The 26,281-nt window shown below is 43.4% G+C and overlaps 1 protein-coding gene across 2 annotated transcripts in view; it reads left to right on the top strand.

Annotated features, from left to right (window-relative positions):
* Positions 1–26,281, top strand: part of CASR (calcium sensing receptor) — a 163,356-nt gene that overhangs the window by 59,206 nt on the left and 77,869 nt on the right. For both annotated transcript variants that reach the window (XM_054042379.1, XM_054042370.1), the window contains exon 2: positions 9,367–9,818. In XM_054042379.1, coding sequence (XP_053898354.1) covers positions 9,631–9,818 — 188 coding nt within the window. In that variant the 5' untranslated portion in view covers positions 9,367–9,630. The remainder of the gene's footprint in view (positions 1–9,366; positions 9,819–26,281) is intronic.

The raw sequence follows: 26,281 nt of genomic DNA, 5'->3' as shown, positions 1-26,281 counted from the left end.
AATCATTTTGAATTCTAATCCTGTCTTCCAAGTGCTTGCAATCCCTCTCACCTTCGTATCATCTGCAAATTTTATAAACACACTCTTTTCTCCATTAGCCAGGTCATTAATGAAAATGTTGAATAGTACTGGACCCAGGACAGACCCCTTCAGCACCCCACTAGATATGCCTTCCCTTTTTGACAGCAAACCATTGACAACTGCTTTCAACCAGTTGTGCAGCCACTTTATAGTAATTTCATGTAGACCATGTTTCCCTAATTTGCCTATGAGAATGTCATGTGGGACTGAGTCAAAAAGCCTTTCTAAAATCAAGATATATCATGGGTTCCCCCCATCCACTAGTCCAGTATCCCTGTCAAAGAAAGAAATAAGTTAGGCATGATTTGTTCTTGACAAATCTATATGGGCTGTTCCTTATAACCCTATTATCCTCTCAGTGTTTATAAAGTGATTGTTTCATAATTTGTTCCAGTATTTGGAACAAAAAGTAAGGTACAAAAATTAAGATGACTGGTCTATAATTCCCTGGTCCCTCTTTGTTCCCCCTTTTAAAGGTTGGTACTATGTTTGTCCTTCTTGAGTCTTCTGGGATCTCACTCGTCCTCCAGGAGTTCTCAAAGATCATTGCTAATGGTTCCGAAATTGCTTCCGCTAGGTCTTTAAGTACCCTAATGTGAATTTTATCAGGCCCTGCTGACTTGAATACATCAAACTTATCTAAATATTCTTTAATCCTCAGTTCGGCAACCTTCAGCATGCGGCCCATCAAGGTAATCCGCTGGCGGACTGCGAGACATTTTGTTTACGTTGACTGTCTGCAGGCATGGCCCCCTGCAGCTCCCAGTGACCATGTTTCACCGTTCCCAGCCAATGGGAGCTGCGGGAAGCGGCAGCCAGCGGATTACCCTATGGGCTGTGTGCCGAAGGTTGCCGACCCCTGCTTTAATCTGTTCTTTCTCTGTTCTGGATTGTGTTCTTTCCTCCTTCTTATTAATATTAACTTTGTTAAGCATCTGGCCTCTATTAACCTTTTTAGTGAAGACTGAAGCAAAATATGTATTAAACACCTCAGCCTTCTTGATGTCATCAGTTATTAGCACTCCTTTCCTGCTAGATAAGGTACCTACACTTTCCTTCATCTTGCTGTTGCTCTTAATGTATTTATAGAACTTTTTATTATTAACTTTTTTGTCCCTTGCTAGGTTTAACTCATTTTATAATGTAGTCTTTTTGATTTTTTTCTCTACGTGCTTGCACTATTCTTTTATATTCATGCTTAGCAATTTGTCCATGTTTTCACTCTTTGTAGGATTCCTTATTGATGTTCAGGTCATTAAAGAACTCCTGATGGACATTCTTTTGCATGAGCATAGTTTGCTTTTGTGCCTTTCATAATTTCTCTTTGAAAAACTGCCAGTTCTCCTGAATTCCTTTTTCCCTTGGATTTTCTTCCCATGGGACTTTACCTGCCAGTTCTATGAGTTTATTAAAGTCTGCTTTTTTCATGTTGATTGTCCTTATTCTGCTGCTCTCAATCCTTCCTTTCCTTAGACTCATGAAATATATCATTTCATCATCCCTTTTATTCAAATTGCCTTCAACATCTGGACTGGCAACAAATTCCTCCCTATTAGAATCAAGTCTAAAGTGGTTTCCCCAGGGTTACTTCCTCCACCTTCTGAAACAAGGAGTTGTCCCCAACACATTCCAAGAACTTATTGGAAATTTTTTGTGTTGCCATATTACTTTTCCAACAGATCTCTTAGTAGTTAAAGTCCCCCATTGCTATCAGGTCTTTGTGTTTTTGATGTTTCTGTTATTTGTTCTAGAAATGCCTCATCCACCTGCTCTTCCTGATTAGCTGGTCTATAGTAGACCACTCCCTGGATTTTGCCCCTGTCTTTCCCCCGTTATCTTCACCCAGAGACTTTCGGCTGGTCTGCCTCTCACTTCTTTTTGGACCTTACTGTTGTCAGTTGGTGTGCGGTGTGTGCTCTCTCCATGTGCTGTCCCAGCCTTGTGTAGGAAGCTGGCTCAGCAGACTTCGATAGTATTACCGAGAAAGACTCAGTTCAGTGGTGAAGGCGCTTGAACAGGTTTATTGGCATAAAGCATGATCCAAGTGCCTGGTATACTCTACGGGAACACTAACAGTAGCGTAGCTAGGGGGCTTCAGAGGAAGCAGCTGCTTCCCCTCAGTACATTTTTCAAAAGCGGCGCCTACCGGGCCGCCGCTGGGGTCCTGCAGGCAAGTGGGGGGGGGCAGCACGGTCACACTCCGGAGGAGCCATTGGGGGGGGCGGCGGGCGCGGCCAGAGGAGCGAAGGGGCCGGCTCCTCGGCCATCGCGCACCACGCTCAGCGCGGCCCAAACATCGCCGCTGCGGCCGCCTCCTGCGGAGGCTTAGGGCTCGGCGGCCAAGCGCTCCGCAGCTGGCGGGCAGATCCCCTCTCCCTGGCAGCTTTCTGTTTCCGGGCCGAGGGGCATGGCCAGAGGAGGAGCCAAGGGGGGGCACCTTTTTTATGGTTGCTCCCCCTGCACTGAGAAGCTGGCCACGCCACTGAACACTAACACATGTGCCTGTTACAGTGGACTCAGATCAGTCAGTGGTGGGACTTTCCACTGCCGCTCTCGTCTGGACAAAAGATGTCCCTCCTATGATTTCTCTTTTATACATTGATACAAACAGGTTACATATTACACTCCAGGCGTGTTTAGTTACCGACCCTACACCTTGTACCTGCTGGTTCGAACAAAACACTTACATTCATCATCCTGTTCTTCCATCCTTTTCCTTATTCCTTGTGTTCCTGTATCATCTCTCAGGATTGTGTTTATGCCATGACTATATGTTAGGGTGTACCTGTACTAGCCTTCTGGAATGTGTTTCCATGAATCCCCTGTGCATAGTATTTCTTAGAAGTGCCTGTATTTTTACAACACTAATCATGCTTTTGCCAAGTTCGTGTACCAGACAGTGAACTTGTAAGCAGGTGTTTGCTTTATGGCAGGACCTGACTTTTGCCGATAGCCTGGCCTTTGTTGAGTTTAGTTCAGGCCTTAGGCCTTGGATCAGGCCCAGTGTTCCAGGCTCTCTCTTTCTACTACACTCAGAACAAGTGTATACATTCTTGATGTACAGTGCTACACTTGTTCCCTTTTTTCCCTGCATGTCTTTTCTGAAAAAGCAATACTCCACTATAGTCCAGATATGAGATTTATCCCCCCCAGTCTTAGTGATGCCATTTAAGTCATAATTTAGCTTGTGTACTAATACTTTCAGTTCTTACTGTTTATTCCCCATACTCCTTGCATTTGTGTATAAACATCTAAAAAGTGGAGCAGATTCCCCTCTTGTTGCTCCTATGACCATATTGTAAATTTCCATTCTGCCCTCACACACACACACCCAACATCTAGCCCCTTTGAAAAGGTCACCTTTTTTAATACCAACCAGTGGGCATTTAGCACCTGCTCCATTTGAACCTAGTGCAAAGCCCTCGTCACTAGGTTGGTGAGTCAGTTTCTGAAGATGCTCTTCCCCTTCTTGGTCAGAGTAACCCCATCTCTTTTCAGCAGTCCTCCATCCCAAAGCAGCATCCCAAGATCAAGAAGCCAAAGCCCTCCCATTGACCACATCCTACCCAGCCAGGCGCTCATCTCCAGGACGCATATGTCCCTGTCTCGGCCCATATGACTCAATGGTCATCTTATAGATTCCCAGAGATTTGCTGTTGTGCATTAGATGGAGGGTTTCTGAGAATTAGGCCAGAGTGAGAAAGAAGCTCTAGCCACCTCCAGTTGACTGTACTGGCCACTTTACCATTGGGAGTTCATCTCCCAGGACCCCACCGTTAGAGATGGATGAATTTTTTTCAAAATGAAATGTTTTGATTTTCAATGTGAAATGATTGATTGCACTGGTCTACAATTTTTGAGAAGTCGTCTGCTTCAGAGATAAAATGTGCTATTTATTATGTATTTTAATGTGCTGAATTCAAATATGACAATTAAAACAACTGATTGGCTACTGTTTCTAAAATATTTAAGTTTTTACATTTTATGTCTATGTATATTGTGTAGATAGTAGAGTTTTAATCATAAATTGTAAACCTAGGTCTTTTCATGTGTTTATGGTTGCTTTACATGATAATATTTCACCTGCCCTGTTTATGTAACACTTTAAAAATCAGCAAAAGGGTTATATAAATAAAATGTATTATGAAACAAAAGGCAAAAAACTATTATGTACATAGTTTAGTCCTATTCAGTGTCTACTCGGTGCTTCTTGGCTTGTCTCTTGTATTCATTAAATGGAGCATCTCTTGTCACTGTCCAGCAATAGTCTGCAAGCATTGATGGGCTCCATTTGCCCTGATAGCATTTCTCCATTGTTGCAATGTCCTGGTGAAATCGCTCACCGTGCTCGTCGCTCACTGCTCCGCAGTTCAGTGGAAAAAAATCTAGATGAGAGTGCAAAAAATGTATCTTTAGTGACATGTTGCAACCAAGGCTTTTGTATGCCTTGAGGAGGTTTTCCACCAACAACCTGTAGTTGTCTGCCTTGTTGTTTCCGAGAAAATTTATTGCCACTGACTGGAAAGCTTTCCATGCTGTCTTTTCCTTGCCACGCAGTGCATGGTCAAATGCATCATCTCGAAGAAGTTCATGAATCTGAGGACTGACAAAGACACCTTCCTTTATCTTAGCTTCACTTAACCTTGGAAATTTTCCACGAAGGTACTTGAAAGCTGCTTGTGTTTTGTCAATGGCCTTGACAAAATTCTTCATCAGACCCAGCTTGATGTGTAAGGGTGGTAACAAAATCTTCCTTGATTCAACAAGTGGTGGATGCTGAACACTTTTCCTCTCAGGCTCCAATGACTGTTGGAGTGGCCAATCTTTCTTGATGTAGTGGGAATCTCTTGCACGACTATCCCATTTGCAGAGAAAACAGCAGTACTTTGTGTATCCAGTCTGCTGACCAAGCAAGAGAGCAACAACCTTCAAATCGCCACAAAGCTGCCACTGATGTTGGTCATAGTTTATGCACCTCAAAAGTTGTTTCATGTTGTCATAGGTTTCCTTCATATGGACTGCATGACCAACTGGAATTGATGGCAAAACATTGCCATTATGTAGTAAAACAGCTTTAAGACTTGTCTTCGATGAATCAATGAACAGTCTCCACTCATCTGGATCGTGAACGATGTTGAGGGCTGCCATCACACCATCGATGTTGTTGCAGGCTACAAGATCACCTTCCATGAAGAAGAATGGGACAAAATCCTTTTGACGGTCACGGAACATGGAAACCCTAACATCACCTGCCAGGAGATTCCACTGCTGTAGTCTGGAGCCCAACAGCTCTGCCTTACTCTTGGGTAGTTCCAAATCCCTGACAAGGTCATTCAGTTCACCTTGTGTTATGAGGTGTGGTTCAGAGGAGGAGGATGGGAGAAAATGTGGGTCCTGTGACATTGATGGTTCAGGAACAGAAGTTTCATCCTCTTCCTCTTCCTCGTCTGACTGAAGAGAGAATGATTCTGGTGCATCAGGAACCTGCAGTCCTTCTCCATGGGGTACTGGGCATATAGCTGATGGAATGTTTGGATAATGCACAGTCCACTTTTTCTTCTTTGACACACCTTTCCCAACTGGAGGCACCATGCAGAAGTAACAATTGCTGGTATGATCTGTTGGCTCTCTCCAAATCATTGGCACTGCAAAAGGCATAGATTTCTTTTTCCTGTTCAACCACTGGCGAAGATTTGTTGCACAAGTGTTGCAGCATAGGTGTGGGGCCCACCTCTTGTCCTGATCTCCAATTTTGCAGCCAAAATAAAGGTGATAGGCTTTCTTAACCATAGTGGTTATACTGCGCTTTTGTGATGCAAAAGTCACTTCACCACAAACATAGCAGAAGTTATCTGCACTGTTCACACAAGTACGAGGCATCTCTGCTCACTTTGGCTAAACAGAAATGTGTCCCTTTGCAAAATCAAACACTGACAAATAGAGCACGACACTGTATGATTTCTAGAGCTGATATAGGGCAATTTGTTCAGCAGAGTGATGTAAGCTTCGTTATGATTGCATCATTCATGACTTCTAGGAATAACACGATGCAATTCATATCATGTATGATGCAATACCAGCTTCAGATTGCATCATTCATTGTTTTGCCTAAAAAGCAAGTACTGTCCAAACCCAGTCATAGATTTATTCATAGATCCAGTCAAAGATGTATTTTAGTCATTTCTGGTTTAAATTGAGATCCCTTCCCTTTATAACTCGCTTATCCTCCGCCATTCCCAAGTCAAGGGTCGTATATACTGACCCAATAGCATATCTTGAAAACTAGAGCCAATCAACAATTTTAAGCATCATTTTCGTTCTCAGTGACCCAGAATTAGTAAAGTTTGACTACATTTATTTCAGAAGCATTTTGGCTGTAGAGCAGTGTTGTTTTGAATTTTACTTCAGTTTTATTTAAAATCAAAAGGTAAAAACAAATGAACATTAAATGAAACATTTAAACAAAAAGTCAATATTTTGACATTTCTCATGAAATGAAAATTCTGAAAAACGTAATTTCATCATTAGTGAAATTGTTTATAAAAATAGTTTCATTTTGACAAGGTTTAAATGCTTTGTTTCAATTTGAATGTAACAATTGAAACAATGAAGTTGAAATGAAGCACTTTGACCTTATTGAAAGTGTTTTGATAATTTTTCGTTGAAAATTTTGACAAAATCATGACATTCCTGCAAAACATTTTGATTTTGTTGAATCAGAAAGTTCTGGTGAAAAGTTTTTGACCAGCTCTAACTAACAATGACCCAGAGTGCCTAGGAAATCAGATGCCTGCTGATAGAAGAGCACTTGCTCCAAGTCCCATATCAGGGTATAGGTGTAGAGAAGGTTTAGTACCAACCTCTTCACTTGGAGGTACAGCAGGTTTCCTCGTGTGACTTCAGCCACCTCAAGCACCTGGTTACCTAGGGGTTGGGAGAACAGCATGGCAACCTGACCATAAACATTGGTGAGGCGGTAAAGGAAACCTTCTCTCCCTACTCCAACCAGCAGCTGGTTTAAGAAGGCAGAATCGTGTGCCTTTCCCATCAGGGAGAGAATTGTGGCCTAGCCATAGTGGTGAGAAATGGGAGGAAAAACTAAGGAAAAAGACAAAAGGGAGAAAACCCAAACCCACAGTAGTATCATGATTCCCTATGATACTAGGCCTGGCTTTTAGATCCTGTGCAGGGACATGGAAGACCCAAACCAAGCAATACATGAAAACAAGGACAAATGAAGGGCCATCTGGCAATATTTTGGAGAGTGGGTGAGAAACAAAAAGGTGCAGGGGGCACAGGAGTTTGTGTGTATGACTATGTGTGTACGTGTGTGTGCCTCTGTGTATATGTGCATAACAAGAGAGTTTCTCCCTCAAGTCTTTGTGCACAGAACTACAAACCTAGAGTCCCTGAGCTCTACTCACAGCTCTTCCGCTGTCTGTTATTGTTTCCTGAGAAAAGCAATTTATTGAGAATGCATGAGATACTTCCAAATGTGTCTCACACCATGTCCATGACACTTACAGATTCATAGTTTATAAGGGCAGGAGGAATCACTGTGATCTTCTAGTCTGACTTCCTGCACAACACAAGTCACTGAGTTTCCTTGAATTAATCCCTGTTTGAACTAGATCACATCTTGTAGAAATACATCCAATCTTAATTTTAAAATGTTAATTGATGAAGAATCCACCACAACCCATGGTATGTTGCTCCAATGGTTGATTACCTTGTTAAAAATGTGCACCTTGCTTCTAATCTGAATTTGTTTAGCTTCAGCTTCTACACCTTGCATCTTGTTATACTTTTGCTAGATTGAAGAGCCTTCCATTAGCAGATTCTTTTTCCACATGTACATATGTGCAGACTGTGATTAAGCCACCTCTTAACTTAGGAGGTCTGTTAATATGTTACAGAAGAAACTCTACTGAACACAGATGAGATACAATATTTAGCTTCCCAACAGGATGCAGGCCTCAAAGCAGGATTAGTAACTAAACCAGGAATGGTATGATCAGTGAACCTCAGAAGACTCAGAGGTTCAGCTTGGAGAAGTATCCTGATTCCACATGGTTTTCCAAGCCATTTTGGGTGGGAAGGCTTGTGAGAAAAGATTTTCTTGTTAGCTTCTTTCTGCTGGGGGGAAAGGAATCTGGCCCGAACAAGAAGGTGGTAAGGACTCTGTGAAAATGGAGTGGAAAACCCTAGCCAAACAGTTTACCATATTTCTTTGAGTATCAAATACGTTTGGTTTGAGTTTTGGGCCAAGGTGTAGATTGGTTCTTACTTTAGTTAAATAGGGTTTCCCATTCTCTACTTGCTTTATGTCATCTCTCTTATCCTAAATGGGATGCAATCTTCCACCCTGATCCCCAGTTACCACCATGTGCACTGTTTATATAGGGCTGACTCTAGGTTTTGCAAGGCTCATTGTGAAGTAAGACACACACATCTTCAGGCAGACTTCTGTAACTCACTTAGCACATCTGGGGGGTGGGAGAATTTGGTAGCTGCGAGGGTCCAGGGTACTTGTTAAGGGGTTGGGGATGGTCATGTACATTTCATAAACTAGAAGTGGGGCAGGGAGCATCTCAGCAACTAGAAGAGGTGGGGCCTCAAGGTTCATCTTGCAAAGTAGGGGTGAGTTTTTATGGGCTGTTGGGTGGAGGAGGGGCTGGATGTGTCCTGGGAAGGGGATCTGACAAAGCAGGGCCACTCTTGAATGCATGGGACCCTGTACAATTTTGCACTGGTATGTGTCTAGCTAGGACTGGTGCTGCTATGCATACAGAATTTCCATTGATGTTTCATTATGCTGCATGTCATGGAATCATAGAATATCAGGGGTGGAAGGGACCTCAAGAGGTCATCTAGTCCAACCCCCTGCTCAAAGCAGGACCAATCCCCAGACAGATTTTTGCCCCAGATCCCTAAATGGCCCCCTCAAGGATTGAACTCACAACCCTGGGTTTAGCAGGACAATGCTCAAACCATCCCCCCATACCTGCTGCATATTGTTGCAACATTGTGGTGTGGAGGTGCAGTGATGTAACACCGTCATGAGTTTGGGACTCTTCAGTAGCCAAAGAAGTAGGATAAACCCATGAAAACCAGACCTATACCACATATTGGAAGGAGTGGTGACCCTTGCTCTCCTATGAAAACTGAAATAGAGTAGGCAAAACGCAGCAAGCAGTGGAGTACATGATTCAAAGGCACTGCACAAAAGTGCAAAGAATAATTCTTTGTGTAGTTGGTCACTTTTTATATCTCATTCTTTTTCAGAAGGTCTCAGAGATGGGCTCCACATAACACTTCAGTTCTGAAGAACCAAGGACTGTAGGATCAGTAGTGTACAATGGAGAAGACTGCAGGAGAAATACCAGTCCTGAGGCTACCATCTTGTGGCTTATTGTACTGCAGACATGCACTCCCAACCCAGAGTGTGCTGCCTTAGGAGAGGAAATACTTGTCAGACATTACTAGATCCATTTATTTTCTTACATCTTTTTTACTTTTGCATCCTGTAATCCACTTGTGAAAAGAGGAATGATGACTTTTTATAGTTGCTGTTTGATTCTCTTGGCATTTACCTGGAACACCTCTGCCTACGGACCAAACCAAAGGGCACAGAAGAAGGGAGACATTATTCTTGGGGGACTGTTCCCCATTCATTTTGGAGTGGCTGCCAAAGACCAGGATTTAAAATCTAGGCCAGAATCAGTGGAGTGTATAAGGTAAGCCAAAAAGAAACTGGTAAAAATCTACAATGCTGGAGCCTTTACCTTGGTCAGTTATAAGTGAGGTGCCTTACCGCTTCAGTAGAATAGCTGTAGCTAACTATCAAATACAACACATCTTTACTGTGTATAGTATCTTTAATACAATTTGTAACCCAAATGCTTTACAGAATTAAGTATTTGTCTTTTGCTTTTTATGACAAGAACTCAAGCTCCAATTTTGCATTCCATCTTGCTTTTTGCTACTGATGAGGGGCACCATGTGAAGGCAATAGACTTGCTCCTCACAGAGCTAAGTAATACAAGACCATGGAAGTGTGTGGTGTAAAGCGAATGAATGGTGAATAAGCTAAAGTAAATGTTAAGAATTATTTGGCAACTTACAATGAGAAAGAACGATACACATTATAGTTCCCAATGCTGCCAAATCACAAATACATAAATCTATTGAGGCAACGAATAATGGATATTTAATAAATTATATATATATATATACTTCACTTAGAGTCACAGCAAATGCAATGGAAGTGACCAAAATTTTTATCAGATTGTCTGACTACAGTCATGTGTGGCAAAAAAGGGTTTTGAAATAATGAAATCCCTTATTTTTGTTAAGTATCAGAGGGGTAGCCGTGTTAGTCTGAATCTGTAAAAAGCAACAGAGGGTCCTGTGGCACCTTTAAGACTAACAGAAGTATTGGGAGCATAAGCTTTCTTGGGTAAGAACCTCACTTCTTCAGATACATCTGAAGAAGTGAGGTTCTTACCCATGAAAGCATCTGAAGAAGTGAGGTTCTTACCCACGAAAGCTTATGCTCCCAATACTTCTGTTAGTCTTAAAGGTGCCACAGGACCCTCTGTTGCTTATTTTTGTTGCGCCTTTCCTCCTCTCTCCCAAAGCACTTCACTTACTATGAGGTAAATTTTCAAAATGTTTAGGTGCCTAAAGGTGCAGATAGGTGGGCATTAGATGCCTAGGCACTTTTGAAAATTCCACTAGGCACCTATCTTCCTCCTTAGGCACCTAAATACTTAAAAAATCTGGCCCTATGGTCCCAAACCTGAATTCCATAATCAATCCTTGCTCAACCAAAATTCAGTTACTTTCATGTAAATACTGCCTATGGACTGGGCAAAGTCTTTGGCACTAAGCTCTAGGTGTATGTATGTGAATTGCTTCTTCCGCTACTGAAATATAGCCAGTTCTGGGATGAGATGTGGCTTATGTTTAACCTTGCACAGCAACACTACATAGCAATTTAAGATTAGAAATTATGGCAAAAATTGAATTCAATTGAAACTTCATGTAGGCAAAATGTAAGATATTCAGTTTGGAATTTGGTCATTACAAAAGCGGGGAAACACTTGTGCTCCTGAGCAGTAAAGTGGCAAGGGACTTTAATAACAACATGTAGTCAGGGCGTCTGTTTCACACCTTATCTAAAAACAGCATGTCTAGAAGCATACTGACTTCTAATACTAGGCTGGGGAATTCATTCAATATGGATTCAGAATGATGATAATGAATGCTTAACACCATTCCTGCTTCACCTAGAGCAGTGGTTTTCAACCTGTGGTCTGCAGACCCCTGGGGGATGGGGGACGCAGACAATGTTTAAGAAGTCTGGGAAAGGTTGTTGTTACGATAGAACAGTGATTTTAACCTGTGGTCCACAGATCCCTGAGGGGGCCACAGACTATGTCTAAGATTTCCAAAGGGGTCTGCACCTCCATTTGAAATTTTGTAGGGGTCTGCAAATAAAAAAGGTTGAAAACCACTGACTTAGATTTCCTTAGTGGTCTCCCATCCAAATACTGAGCTGGTTCAATCCAGCTAGTTCGTAAGATCAGACAGAGTCACAGCACACAGTAGTCTGAATACAGTGCATAAGAGAGCAGAAGGAAAGAACTTTAACAAAACAATTCTAAATCTTCTCTTGTTCTATTCAATACACTTACCGGTACCTAAAAACTATAGGCTAGATCTACATCTAGGAAAATGCAACCTAGATGGAGCTACCATAAGGTGGGTGCAAAACTGGTTGGGAAACCATTCCCAAAGAGTAGTTATCAGTGGTTCACAGTCATGCTGGAAGGGCATAATGAGTGGGGTCCTGCAGAGATCAGTTCTGGGTCCGGTTCTGTTCAATATCTTCATCAATGATTTAGATAATGGCATAGAGAGTACACTTATCAAGTTTGTGGATGATACCAAGCTGGAAGGGGTTGCAAGTGCATTGGAGGATAGGATTAAAATTCAAAATGATCTGGACAAATTGGAGAAATGGTCTGAAGTAAATAGGATGAAATTAATTAAGGACAAATACAAAGTACTCCAGTTAGGAAGGAACAATCAGTTGCACACATACAAAATGGGAAATGACTGCCTAGGAAGGAGTAGTGCAGAAAGGGATCTGCGGGACATAGTGGATCACAAGCTAAATATCAGTCAACAGTGTAACGCTGTTGCAAAAAAAGTGAACATCATTCTGGGATGTATTAGCAGGAGTGTTGTTAGCAAGACATGAGAAGTAATTCTCCTGCTCTATTCCATGCTGATTAGGCCTCAACTGGAGTATTGTGTCCAGTTCTGGGTGCCACATTTCAGTAAATATATGGACAAATTGGAGAAAGTCCAGAGAAGAGAAGGTCTAGAAAACATGACCTATGAGGGAAGATTGAAAAAATTGGGTTTGTTTAGTCTGGAAAAGAGAAGACTAAGAGGGGACATGATAACAGTTTTCAAGTACATAAAAGGTTGTTACAAGGAGGAGGGAGAAAAATTGTTTTTCTTAACCTCTGAGGCTAGGACAAGAAGCAATGGACTTACAGTGCAGCAAGGAAGGTTTAGGGTGGACATTAGGAAAAACTTCCTAGCTGTCAGGGTGGTTAAGCACTGGAATAAATTGCCTAGGGAGGTTGTGGAATCTCCATCATTGGAGATTTTTAAGAGCTGGTTGGACAAACACCTGTCAGGAATGGTTGAGATAATACTTAGTTCTGCCAGGAGTGCAAGGGACTGGACTAGACCTCTCAAGGTCCCTTCCAGTCCTATGATTCTACACAGTGGACTTAGATTCAGTGTTGCAACAGCTGACATTTAGGCACTCTGCCACCCAGTGGACTCCATAGCCCTGAGTTAGGTACCCAGGCTCCCTGTACAATTCACAAGGAGAGTTAAGTGCCTGGGAAAGGTATTAATGGAAGGCAGCAAGCTGATCAGGAAGAGGCTTAAGCTAACCAGTAAGAAATGCCTATGTCCCACCCCCTCAAAGGGAGTTGGATGTCTCCTTCCACTCAAGATTCACAGCTATGAACCAAGGCAGTCCTTTGTAGCAAAAAACTGAGGGGAAGAGGAGCCTCCTGCCCACATACTCAGCACTCAAGTAGATATCCGTGCCATTCATTCATTGTGCCAGAGAGTGAAAAATGACTCTATAGCCTGCTAGTCTGGGCACTGATGTGGGGGACCCAGATTCAAGTTCCTATTGCTTCTTCAATGCATACACCTCTACCCCGATAGAACGCTGTCCTTGGGAGTAAAAAAATCTTACTGCGTTATAGGTGAAACCGCGTTATATCAAACTTGTTTTGATCCACTGGAGTGCGCAGCCCTACCCGCCCTGGAGCACTGCTTTACCGCGTTATATCCATATTCGTGTTATATCGGGTCGTGTTATATTGGGGTAGAGGTGTGTTTAACTGTTTCATGCAAAGTTGAACAGCTTCAATGGGAGACATTGAGAGAGCCCCAACTCTAAAATACCCTGTAGCCCATTGGTTGGGAGTAGATCTGGTTCGAATGCTTATTCTCACCCATCTTGGGTGAATGCTCTAACAACTGAACTGTTCTCCTCAGCTCTGCCTTGTGCAGGGCCCAATCCTGTAAGCATGTTCTTAGGCAGCCTCTGAGGATGACTACTGCCTTGGGCCCCACAGACAAGATAGGCAGGGGAATGCTTAGTTTGAGAACCCCACTGTGGCTTAGGCACAGAGCAGCTCAGCAGCAGGACGTAGGCAGCTTTGCGCATGGCCACTGAGAGACATTTAGGTGTCTCAGGGATTTTGCTAGCAGAAATCTAGGTGCCAAGGGAATTTATGCCCCTGCAGGGCAGGTGCTGGAACTAGGGGTTCTGGGCATCCTGCTGCACCCCTGGCTTGAAGTGGTTTCCATCATATACCGGATTTACAGTTTGATTCAATGGTTCTCAGCACTCCCACTGTACCGATTGTTCCAGCATCCCTGCTTCAGGATTAGGAAGCAGCTGAGCAGGGGTTTTGAGCATCTAAATTTTGGATTTAGGTGCCTAAACTTCCTTGTGGATCTAGCACTGAATGTATATAAAATCCAGCATACCTGCTCTGTCACACTCTCAACGCAGTGGTGCGTGTCAGCATTTCAACTTGATTCAGTGTTCCTTTACTGTCTTAGATGCAGTAAAATTGCATTTTAAATGTGCAAACTGACATCTTAAGGATCCAGCCTTTGCTTGCTTACATAAAGCCTGATCTAAATGGGTCCCTTGACGTCAGTGGTGTTTGGATCAGGCTGATATTGAAGCAAAGCAATTAAGCCATTATGTATCTATGTAGGCTGCTTTTAGATAAGCACTCTCTGACTGATCTAACTCTGAGAACAGAGGTTCTTCGAGTACTTGCTCATGTCAATTCCATTCTAGGTGTGCGCATGCCCACGTGGATGACAGTTGGAGATTTTTGACTTAGCAGTACCCGTAGGGCTGGCTGTAGCACCCTCTGGAGTGCCGAACTCATGCCATGGTATATCAGGCGCTGCAGGCCCACGTCCTCTCAGTTCCTTCTTGCTGCCCCTGGTGGTCAGTTAGACCGCCTCTCTTGCTTGTCAAGAGCTAGCGATTTCTTCCATTGGATTTTGTGCCTTCGTGCCTTTGTTCGATTGTAGTTAGTGTAGTTAGCGCCAATGGATTCATTGCACTCTGTAAGAAGAATGAATCCTTTCCGAACTTTATGTCTTATCATTGCATTATCCACCAAGAAGCTTTGTGCGTCAAAGTTCTTTCTTTTCAACACGTCATGAATGTCGTTATTAAAATAATTAACTCTATTCGAGCGAAACCTTTGCAACACCGACCTTTTAAGGCCCTGTTGGAAGATGTTGATGATAAACAATCTGATCTTATCTTGCACACAGAAGTACGATAGCTGAGCAAAGGTAAAATCCTTGCACGTTTTTTAAGCCTAATTGAAGAGATCAAAGAATTTCTGAAGTCCACAAATCAGAACTTCGAGCAACTAGAAGACTCCAGCTGGTTAATGGACTTGGCTTTTCTTGCCGACATCACTGACAAATTGAACATTTTAAATCTTGAGTTCCAGGGAAAAGACAAACATGTGGCTCAAATGCAGGGCCGGCTCTAGCTTTTTTGCTGCCCCAAGCAGCAAAAAAAAGCGCCGCCCCCTGAGCCCCCCCAGCCGAGCACCGCACTGCCCCCCCACAGAGCGCCGCCGGAACCCCCCGCAGAGCGCCGCCCCCCCGCCGAGCGCTGTGCGCCGGAGCCCACCCCCCCCTGCGCCAAGCGCCGCCGGAACCCCCCTCCGAGCGCTGAGCCCCGCGCCGCCCCCCCCGCCGAGTGCCGCTGGAACCCCCCACCAGCGCCGCACCTGTGCCGCCCCCCCGCCGCGCGCCGGAGTCCGCCCCCCCAGTGCCGAGCGCCGCCGGAACACCCCCCCCCGAGCGCCGAGCCCCGCGCCGCCCCCTCCCTCCCCGCTGAGCGCCGCGCCGCCGGAGCGCCCCCCCAGCGGAATGCCGCGCTGCGCCACGCTCCCCCCGCCGCCCCTTACAAGGTGCCGCCCCAAGCATGTGCTTGGGTGCCTGGTGTGTGGAGCCGGCCCTGCTCAAATGATAGGTTCTGTAAAATCATTCAAAGCAAAACTGATCTTGTGGATGTCACATATGAAGACAAAGTCTCTCATACTTTTCCCAAGTATGAAGAAAATGGTATGTGACAGTGATTTTAACCCATCACCATTTGTTATCCACATTCAAACACTTCTGGAATAATTTGAAAAGAGATTTCAACAGTTCACCATCATTGAGCCTGTAGTTGCCTTTCTTGTGAATCCTTTTACTTGCCAAATAGAGGTAACAGAAATGGCTACATCAATTGCGAGTCTCATTCAAGTAAGAACAGAAGACGTGGAACTGGAGATTTTGGACCTTCAAAATGCTATTGTTCTAAAATCCTGTGCAACAGATGAAAAGTTTTGGAATCTGGTGGACCGAAAAAAGTTTCCTGCCTTAAAAAATGTAGCATACAAAATAAAATCTTATTTCAGTTTCATCTATGCGAAGTTCTGTTTTCAACAATGAACATCATAAAATCAAAATACAGATCTCGGCTTACAGATGCCCATCTTGATGATTGTTTACGAATGGGAATATCATCCTACTCTCCCAACTACAAAAAATTGGCTGAAGAAATGCAATGCCAAAAATCACACTGACTTTATTAGAAAAACCACGTGAATTAATTATACCTATTTTCCATTAAGTGCTGATGAGCGCGTATGATTAACTTGTGTTTAACTTTTTTTCATGTTTGTTTGTTTGTTTATTGAAATCCAGATACAAGTAGCAATACAAAGAATATTTTTAATTAACCATAACTGGCTATCTATGTTAAAATAAGACTAATAAATATATTTGGACCAGCAGTTCAACAATGTTTTACTTTTTTTAAATAAATAAGATGAAAACTGTTTATGATATTTATTTTGTAAAAACTCCTTAATTTTTCTTACAGATAGATAAAAAAGAGCAAATTCACATGGTAAAGTGAAAGAGTAATTGCCAAATAATTTAATTAATACCTTTTACATGTAAAATTACCTTTTTTATCTTATGGATTCATATATTATGTAATATTAAATATGATGTTTTTCATATTATTTAATGTACAAATACAAAATAAGTGTTGAAAAAATGTTGGCTCCTGCCACACTCTTCTGAAAACATGAATGGCCACAAAAAGGTTGGGGACCACTGCTCTACCAGATGACCCTTGGATCTTCTTGCTCGGCACTGGCGAGCGCTTCTTTGCTTTCTTCTTTGGCACCGACGACGGCGAACAGTGTCGAGAGGACCCGGGTGCCGGCAGCGCACTGCGCACGGAGGCCGAAGTACTCGATGCAGCCTGCACAGAGGGATCAGAAGCCGGAGGGAGAGCGGATTCCATCAGGAGAGCTCTGAGGGGAATGTCCTCTCCTTCTGAGTGCAAGGCCAAAATTCTTACAGATCCAGCAACTCTCCTTGATGTGTGATTCCCGCAAGCACTTAAGGCAGCTATCCTGGGGGTCACTCAAAGGCATAGGCCTGCCACAGACCGAGCAGGGCTTAAACCCAGGATCTTGGGGCATGGCCCGTTTTGGGTGAAGTCCTCTCTTGGACCTTAACTATCAGCTAACTATGCACTTAACAACTACTTAACAACTACTTAAAACATCATCAGCAAACATATATTTCTTGAATGGTTCTTATTTCCAAACTGGGTCTCTTTTACAGCCTGCTGCCATTATAGGTTTTCCCTTCTAGTGAGAGAATGGTATGGTAGATCTCAAATCAATGAAGGCTACACTCAGAAAGACCTCAAGACTTCTGGAATATGCTGCTCAAACAGTTTCACTTTTGTTTCTACTGCCTGTCCCTCCCTTCTCACATTTATCTCCAGACTTCTTCTCCTTGTCCAGATCTATTCCGCCCCCAACAATCTTCTATTCATTGAACTTTTTGAAACTTTGCACTTTTAGAGAGAGGTAAGGGATTGACTCTGTGTACACAAATTTGCAGAGGGACAATAGGGTTGAAGTCTGTTATTTCTTACCTCTATATATTATTTATTTATTTAAAATTATTTTTGCTGTTAACAAGCATGTTATCTCTGGAGACACAAATCCACAGGTTGAGAACTGCAAAACTAAGCATCTCTGATGGTATCTTCTAGACTGAGCACTGAGTCCCATTGGGTAGATAGAAAGATTAACCTAAATAACCTATACAGAAGATCCTGGAACCCTATGAGATTGGGTCCCTAATCCATGAACTATTGGAACTCATTTACAAAACTTTTCTTAAACATTACATGAATATATTGTCTCATACTATAGAATTAGAATTTATAATCCCTATTCCATGATGTGGTATCTTTGAGCTATAATGTATCTTAATTAAAACTATCTCTAGATAGGTTTTTTCTTCAAAAAGCATTTTATCAAAAAATCCGATTTAAATAAAAAAAAAATTTTTTTTTTAAAAATTGTTGATTTTTATCCACCCTGATCAATGGGTATTAGCCATGATGGCCAGGGATGCAACACCATGCTCCACGTCAGGGGTAGGCAACCTATGGCACGCGTGCCGAAGGCGGCACGCGAGCTGATTTTCAGTGTCACTCACACTGCCCAGGTCCTGGTCACCAATCCGGGGGGGTCTGCATTTTAATTTAATTTTAAATGAAGCTTCTTCAACATTTTAAAAACCTTATTTACTTTACATACAACAATAGGTTAGTTATATATTATAGACTTAGACAAAGAGACCTTCTAAAAACATTAAAATGTATTACTGGCACGCGAAACCTTAAATTAGAGTGAATAAAAAGACTCAGCACACCACTTCTGAAAGGTTGCCGACCCCTGCTCTATGTGTTCCTAAACCTCTGACTGCCATATGCTGGGACTGGACGACAGAGGATGAATCATTTGATAATTGCCCTGTTCTGTTCATTCCCTTAAAATTTGGCCTTGGCCAATATCAAAGACAAGATACTGGGCTAGATGGACCATCGGTCTGACCCAGTATGGACGTTCTTATGTTCTTGTATTTTAGCCTACAGGTCACTTGAAAACTGCTTGCTGCCAGTGTTGCTTTGAGGGGTAGTCAATATTCATAATCTGAAGTTTGAAGTGTTTTGACTGTAAGGGCCCAGATCTTGCTCTATGATGAGAAGTGCTCAGTGTAGCTCAGGAGGTGAATGTGCAAAGGTGGCTTTAAACCTTTGCAATCTCCAATCCTAGCATCATCCAGAAAGGTATCTGGTGTAATTTACGTTGGTTGCCAACTGACCCAAGGAGTTCTTGCAATAGAAGGGATCACCAGGGCACAGGAGTACTCCAGGCACACCCGCTTTTCCGCAAACTCACTCCAGCAGCTGGAGAAGAGGGGTCAACAGTTCCTAAACACCCCGTTAGGTTCTCCTCCCCGTCCCTTTCCTCTCTATGACTGGAGGGGTGTTAATAGGCCACTTCACCTTGAATGAACCCTTGAAATATATTACCTACTTATGCTAAAAAATCCATTTTGTATTTAGAAGTGACACTCTGAGTAAGTTTCCCAGACCTGAAGAAGAGTTCCGTGTAAGCTCAAAAGCTTATCTTTCACCAACAGAAGTTGATCCAATATACGATATTATCTCACCTTGTCTCTCTAATATTGTGGGACCGACACAGCTACAACAACACTGCATAGGAGCTGCTATAACATTTCTGTGGCACCTGAGGAATCATCCCATGTGGGGAAATCTTGCTGTGGTTGGCTACTCAGGCATTAGGACTGCTTTGCCTGAACACATCAAAGAATCAAATAAAATCATGACTTGATAATACTGCACTGTATAGCAAAAATGTAGAGGAGCATCCCTGGTGAAAAAGAGGAATAAGATTGCAGAGATAGCACTTTCCTGTTCTGTGCTCCTCAACTGGAATCTGTAGGAGACAAATTCCCTTCTTTTGCCAGAGCAGAGGGGATGATATGACCTTATTTTAGATGACTGGATACAACTGCATCTTTTTTATCAAAGGCATGTGTCAAACCATATGGGAAAATTGAGCCCAATCTGTTCATGAGCATTTGGTAAACTTCTCTAAATGGATATTTCCAAAATGGTACCTTTCTCTTTTTTCTCATTCTTTTCTTTCATTAGACAGTAATATCAGAAAGCCACCATATTTATTCTATGGACGAATTTTAGCCTTGAGAGAAAAAAAAGACACATGAGTTCCATCCAGTCCATCCCTAGCATTCCAGGTGGCTACATTACTCCTTTCTGGTCTGTTCTATAGTCTGATATTAAATGTCATAACCAATGGGGCTTGCACCCCTTCCATTTTGAGACTATTCAACCTGAACTACAGTGTTAGGATATTTTTCCTGATATTCAGCCTTGATCAGTTTCATCCTTTTACTCCTATCATATCTTCTCAGAACACACAAAACAATTTCATGCCCACTCCTCCCCATTCAAATACTTGTAGAATTGCCTCTTGTCAATCTTTGTCTAGCTATCCAATGCCTCTGCATATTCATTGATATAAATTTAATTTGTGTATCTTACATAATATTATCTGGAAAATTTCTCATACTGAATTTAACAGTGAAAAGAAAAAAGAAAAGTAAGAATTTCCCCATTGCTCTCATTGTCCTGGTGTCATTGGCAAAATACTTCTCTCCACCTTGGTCTTACCAGCTTGAGGGCTGAGTCCTAAAACCTAAGGGAAAAACTTGCCCACATTTTCATCCTCATTGGAAATGTAAAATGGGGTTATTTCAAGCCACAGGAATTGCATATTTGCAGCTTGTGTTTCCGAAATATCTCTTACATATAATTAATTGTTTAAGTAGTGTAAGTATTGAGAGAGGGATGTAAAATTAATCTACTATGTTGTATATTTGCCTGCAGTTCTACTTAGACTGTTTCCCATCACATTTCTGGTGTATACATTTTGTGTAGAATAGTAATAAAGGCAGAATACATCACAAAATGAATCAGTCCCCAGTGGCCTTATTCATATCCTAATCTCTCTGTCCTTTTTAGATCTCAGAAACATTATTTATTATTAATGTATTATTTGAAATAACGTAGCACTTAGGCACCCTAATCGTGAACTGTTCATATCATAATGTTGTGATTTTTTGCAATGACAATGAATCTTCACAGCATTACGATACGTCGTTGCCTTATGGTGACAAAATGCCATCGTATCACCGGAACTCAGTACAACAATGCAATATTCTGATGCACATCTCCATAATCTGATGGTCCACACTATGACACATTTCCACATTACAAAATAGTATTTTTGCATCACAGTGAACCATCCTGATTTCAGGATATTTTAACATCCTTTGCACCCACATTAGTTGTAGGACTGTCCCATTGTAATCAGGACAGGAAACATTTGATGTTCTGCCTTTAAAAGCTCTAACTTTCTCATGGAGATATTCACAATCCCAAATGGCGAATTACATGAGTAGCCTTCCATTTGAACTCTACTTCTGAAACCAAATTATTCAGGGCATTCATTCTCTCTTCCCTTCCTTCTTCCCTGAGCCATCTGTAATTTCCCAGTTTCCACAACCCCCCCCCTCAGACTCTCCTACTTGTAAGAAAGATCTTTGGCTGATTATGTCCATTGCCTATGGGACTCTTTACTGTCACAGTCAGGTAAAAGTGCAGAATCTCTGGCTGTTTTAAAAGCAAGATAAAGCTGCATTTAGAGTTTTCACTTTATTTTGTTGTTCCTTCCTCTCTTGTTTTATTAGTTTCATGCTTGTTAATTTTAAGTCTTGGTGGGTGCAGCTGATGAAGATCTGTTGTTTTTGCACTGAAGTCACTGTGTAACATAAAGATATTGAGTGTTCCTATAGATCTTCATCTCTCTTCTGGGTCCAGGCTGTGAGAGCTGTTCAAACCAAAAAATGTTTCTGGGCTTCCTTGTAAAAAACACACTGGTGTCCATTGAAAGTCTGAGGAGGCAAATGCAAGCAGAACAAATCATCTGGCCCTGAGCTAAGATGACACTGCTGGGCCCACAAATGAAGATTTTGAAGTGGGGCAGCCTGAAGGGAACAGTTGTAGAGAGGGAGGCTGCAGAGAACTCCATGTTACTGCCTGCTGAGCATGTTGGAGGAGGGTGAGGAGGTTGGTTGAAGTGGCACCTTTATATCTCCTTCCAACTGAGGCAGTGGCAGTGTTTGTCCTGTGTGGGCCCCCTACATTCTGGGCCCCTGCCAGTGTTGGGGACAGCAGGGGAATTAGGAGAGGCTCAAAGAAGTGGGGGTGAATCCTCTTAAAGCCCTTCCCATCCCTGTCCCCCCTGCCTGTCTCTGGCTCCTGCTCTCAGCTGGGAGCTCCACTGTCTTGGCAGCTTTGCTACTTAGCTCTGGCTCTGCTTCTGGGTCCGCCCCAGGCTCCCAGCAGCTTCAGCCCCTGAGCTCCCCTGCTTGGTCCCAGGCTGTAGTGTTCCGATGCTGCCCTGCCTCTAAGCACCTCTTACTCTCTGCCTGGACCTGGCATCAGCATGTACTGGCTTAGAGGATGCTCTGCAGGGGCGGGAAAGGGCCTGACATGGGAGCACAGGAGCAGGAGCCTCTGAAGAGGGCCTTCCGTTTGGCCTGCTGGGTATCAGTTCCTTCCTGCTCCCTAATGGGGGGTCTGCTGTAAAGGCTGCCCTGCTACCCAGCTCTGGCTGGCCCCAGGCTCCTGGCAGCTCCAGACTTTATGGTCCCTGGCTGCCAGATGGTCCCTTTCTCCCTGGAGGCAGAGCGTCCTCCGAGTTGGGGTGGAGGTGCTCAAAGACAGGTTAGCATGGGAACACTGCATATGTGACTGGGCAGGGGCACACAGGTGCTGGAGCTGCCAGCAGCCTGGGGTGGAGCTGGAGCCGGGTATCAGGGCTGTCCTTACAGCAGAACCCCCAGCAGGGAGCAGGACCTAGTAGCTGACACCCGGTGGGCCAAACAGAAGACCTTTGTGAGTGGGATCTGGCTCACAGGTCAGAAATGTGATTGCTCTGGGCATCTCTAGATGATCTAAGATTAGCTGGAAGCATTTTATAATATGCCTTGTATAGATTACTCTATCTAATATCACACCCTAACACCTTCTAAATCTCTAGTGAAGAGAAAGCCTTTCTATGTTAAACTGGGCTAGGCTTTAACTTGACCAGTTTAGCACATTCTCTTCATTTTAACTAGGATTTTGAAGGTGTTAATTTGAAGCTATTATTCATTATCATTATTTCTCTTACTGTAGCCCTACTCAAGGAGCCCCAGGCATAGACCAGGACCCCACTGTGCTAGGCATGGTATAAACACAGAGCAAAAAAGATAGTTCCTGTCTCAAAACACTAGTAATCTGAGTATAACACAGACTCCTGTGGGGTAGTAGCAGGAAACAATGAGACAATATTGTTTAAGCAGACAAAACAGACACGTGGGAGGGATAGAACACAACAAGCAGAGTGAACTATATGATGGCAGCAAACATCATGTTAGCTCCATGTTAATGAGCCAACTCAATCTAATATCACACCTTGAAACCTTAGGCTAGACAAAGTCATAGTGTAACAGCCACTCCCTGCTCTAATGGCCCTGGAAGCTTTAATGCAGTGGTGCCCCAAACTTTTCCTGTCATGCCCCCCCCCCCTTACAGTGGTGGAATCTGTCCATGCCCCACCCTCCATTATAGAACAGTTGGCTCAGCAGAGGAGCTTGGGCTGAAGGCAGAGCTGGGGGCAGAACTGCGGAATCGGGGAGGAGCTGGGGCTAAGGTGGAACTGGCCTGGGGGTGGAGAGGGAATGAGGACAGAGCTGGGCTGTGGGTGGAGCAGGGGGAAGAATGGAGCTGGGGCTGGGGCTGGGGCTGGAGCTGGAGCTGGGCTGTGGGTGGAGCAGGGGGCAGAGTGGAGCTGTGGCTGGGGCTGGGGCTGGAGCTGGAGCTGGGCTGTGGGTGTAGCGGGGGAAGAATGGAGCTGTGGCTGGGGCCAGAGCTGGGATGGGGGTGGAGCAGAGCTGCGGCTGGAAGAGGAGTGGAGCAGGGTGGTGCTCCCTCCCTGCCCCCCAGTCTCCGCTGTGCATCTTCCCAACGTTCTAGAGGAGAGCGCCCCATAGTTTGGGGACCACTGCTTTAATGACTGGGGAATTCACAGAAGAGAAACATTGGATCTTCTATTAATATGATGAGATTCACTGAGAACATTGTTGAAACTTCTCTCACATATCAAGCTGCAGTTAGAACCTTTGAGAATGTACTTGATTCCAAGCAGAACAACTAATGGTTCTCAGCAGAGCACAGCCTGTGGCAGCTAGTAAAAACATAGGCCGAAGAGTATCTTTTCCTTCTTGAAGAGGAAATATAGTCACCTGGTTAAGGCACACGATTTGGTGGCAGGAGATCCAAGTTCTGCCACTGACTTGCTGTATTGTTTTGAGCAAGTCATTTGGGTTAAACACTTTGGCCAGGATCCACAAAGGGACTTAGGTGTTGCAATGCTTAGGCCATGCCTGCACTGCAAACTTTGGTTGACACAAGTGATGTAAAGCTAATTTATTTTCATCTTGTTTCTTTAATAACTTGCATTAAACCCAACACTTTAGTTGCAGCAGGAAGATTTGGAGGGGAAATGTCTGTGGGTACGTGTACACTGCAATTTAAGCCCAGACTCAAGCCCGCTTGCTCCGTATTTATATGCCCAGGCTTGAGTGGTCGCACTGAATATTGACCCTAGGTTTAGAATTGCTGAACCCAGTTCTCACACCTGTGCTCAGGCATCCACACTGCATTACACAAACCTGAGTCAAACCAGCCTGTACCAGGCATCCTAGCTCCCTCTCCAGCTGTAGCCACTGTAGCCCTTAGATTGTGGTGTAGTGTGGAAAAACTTGACTGTCCACCCTGCACATTACAGGAAGTTGTCATAGCCTGCCAACACAACTTGCTGAGCTGTCTGCTAGGTCTACACACTCCTGGCAACCAGAGCCAGCAACATGGAGGAGTCAACATTTGAAGAATATATCTTGCTTGGACTTTCACTCCTGTTTCAGGAAATAGGCAGAGCGGCCATGAGATACTAGTGGATGTTTTGGCAGCATTTTCTGAGCTACCAAAGGCACCTGTTGGAGGAGAAGGATGATATAGACATGACACACTCGAACTGGTTGAGGCTGCTGAAGACTTTTGGTACTGTCACTGATGCCCGCTATGTAGATTGGAGTTCTGGAGCACAGACTGGTGGGATCACATTATCATGTGCACCTGGGGTGATCAGCAATGGGTCCAGAAATTTAGCATAAAGAAAGCTACATTTCTGGAGCTTTGTGAATAATTTGCTCCAACCCTCCAGCATCATGATACATGCATGTTGTCGGCCATACTGGTCCAGAAGCAAGTTGCTATAACCATCTGGAAGCTGGCTACCTCAGACTGCTAAAAGTCCATTGCTAAGCAGCTTGGCAATGGAAAGTCAACTGTGGATAAAGTGGTGGCAGAGGTTTCTGGGGCAATAAAGTGTATGGAAATTAGGTGTGCCCAAGGAGGCAGGTGTAAACAATATTCCTGAAATAACTGCTGGTTTTGAGAATGGGGTTTCCAAATTGTGCTGGGGCCATTGATGTGATTCATGCTCATAGTTCACCCTCCTCAAGGAGCACATGAGTACATCAGCCGCAAAGGGTACTACTCCATTCTTATGCAGGCTGATTTATGGATGCCAATGTGGGCTGTACTGGAAAAGTTTATGATGCCAGGGTTTTCCACTGATCATGAGTCTATCTTCAAGGTCAGGCCAGGACACTGTTCCCAACAAATGATATTATCATAAATGGAGTAGCTGTTTCCACTGTTATTCTAGGGGACCCTGCGTATCCCCTTTTGCATTGGCTTACAAAAACGTATCCTGATCTCAGAGGCCCTGGCAAAAGAAGATTTAATGACACTTTCAGTAGCTGTAGAATGGTGGTTGAATGTGTGTTTGGCAGACTGAAATCCCGCTGGTGCTGTTTACAGAACCATTTTGATTCCAGTGTCATCAATGCTGCCTGCATTGCTGTGGCTTGCTGAGCTCTTCAATCTTTGTGAAACCAAAGATGAGTCATTTGTCCCCGGAATGGACTTTTGACAGTAGTAGATTGCTAACCTGGTACACTTAGCTAGCCAGACATCCGTGACAGCTAGAGCAGGGTGATGTGCAACAGAAATCAGGTATGCTCTATGTTACCTCATTATGGACTTGTATGGACCAATGGAAGAGGGAGAATTGCATGTTTATGAATGTGTTTTTACAGCAGTGTTAACCATGAATGAAATACTGTCCCTGTATGCAATGAATGAGAGGATGATTGTCATGAATTTTAATTATGGATTAGATGATTTCTTATGTAATGGGAGGAGGATACACTATATGGCAAGAACTGTAGATTTTCATTATGGATTGATGTAAATAGATGTATTGAGAAATTGTGTTTTAGATATAACTTTCCAGTTGTGCCTTATCATGTGTTTATTATTTGAAGTACACATTACATGATGTGATGCAGTGATGGTAATAAACTTTCTTAATAAAATAAATGCCTTTATTTGTGAACATGGCTGTATTAAAAAATATTAAAGTGTTTTCAGCTGCCATTATAACAACAACAAAACAAGTAA

Source organism: Malaclemys terrapin, chromosome 1, assembly GCF_027887155.1.
Source record: "Malaclemys terrapin pileata isolate rMalTer1 chromosome 1, rMalTer1.hap1, whole genome shotgun sequence".
Classification (NCBI taxonomy): Eukaryota; Metazoa; Chordata; order Testudines; family Emydidae; genus Malaclemys; species Malaclemys terrapin.
Note: the sequence above shows the minus strand (reverse complement) of the source record. Positions and strands in the feature narration are given on the sequence as shown.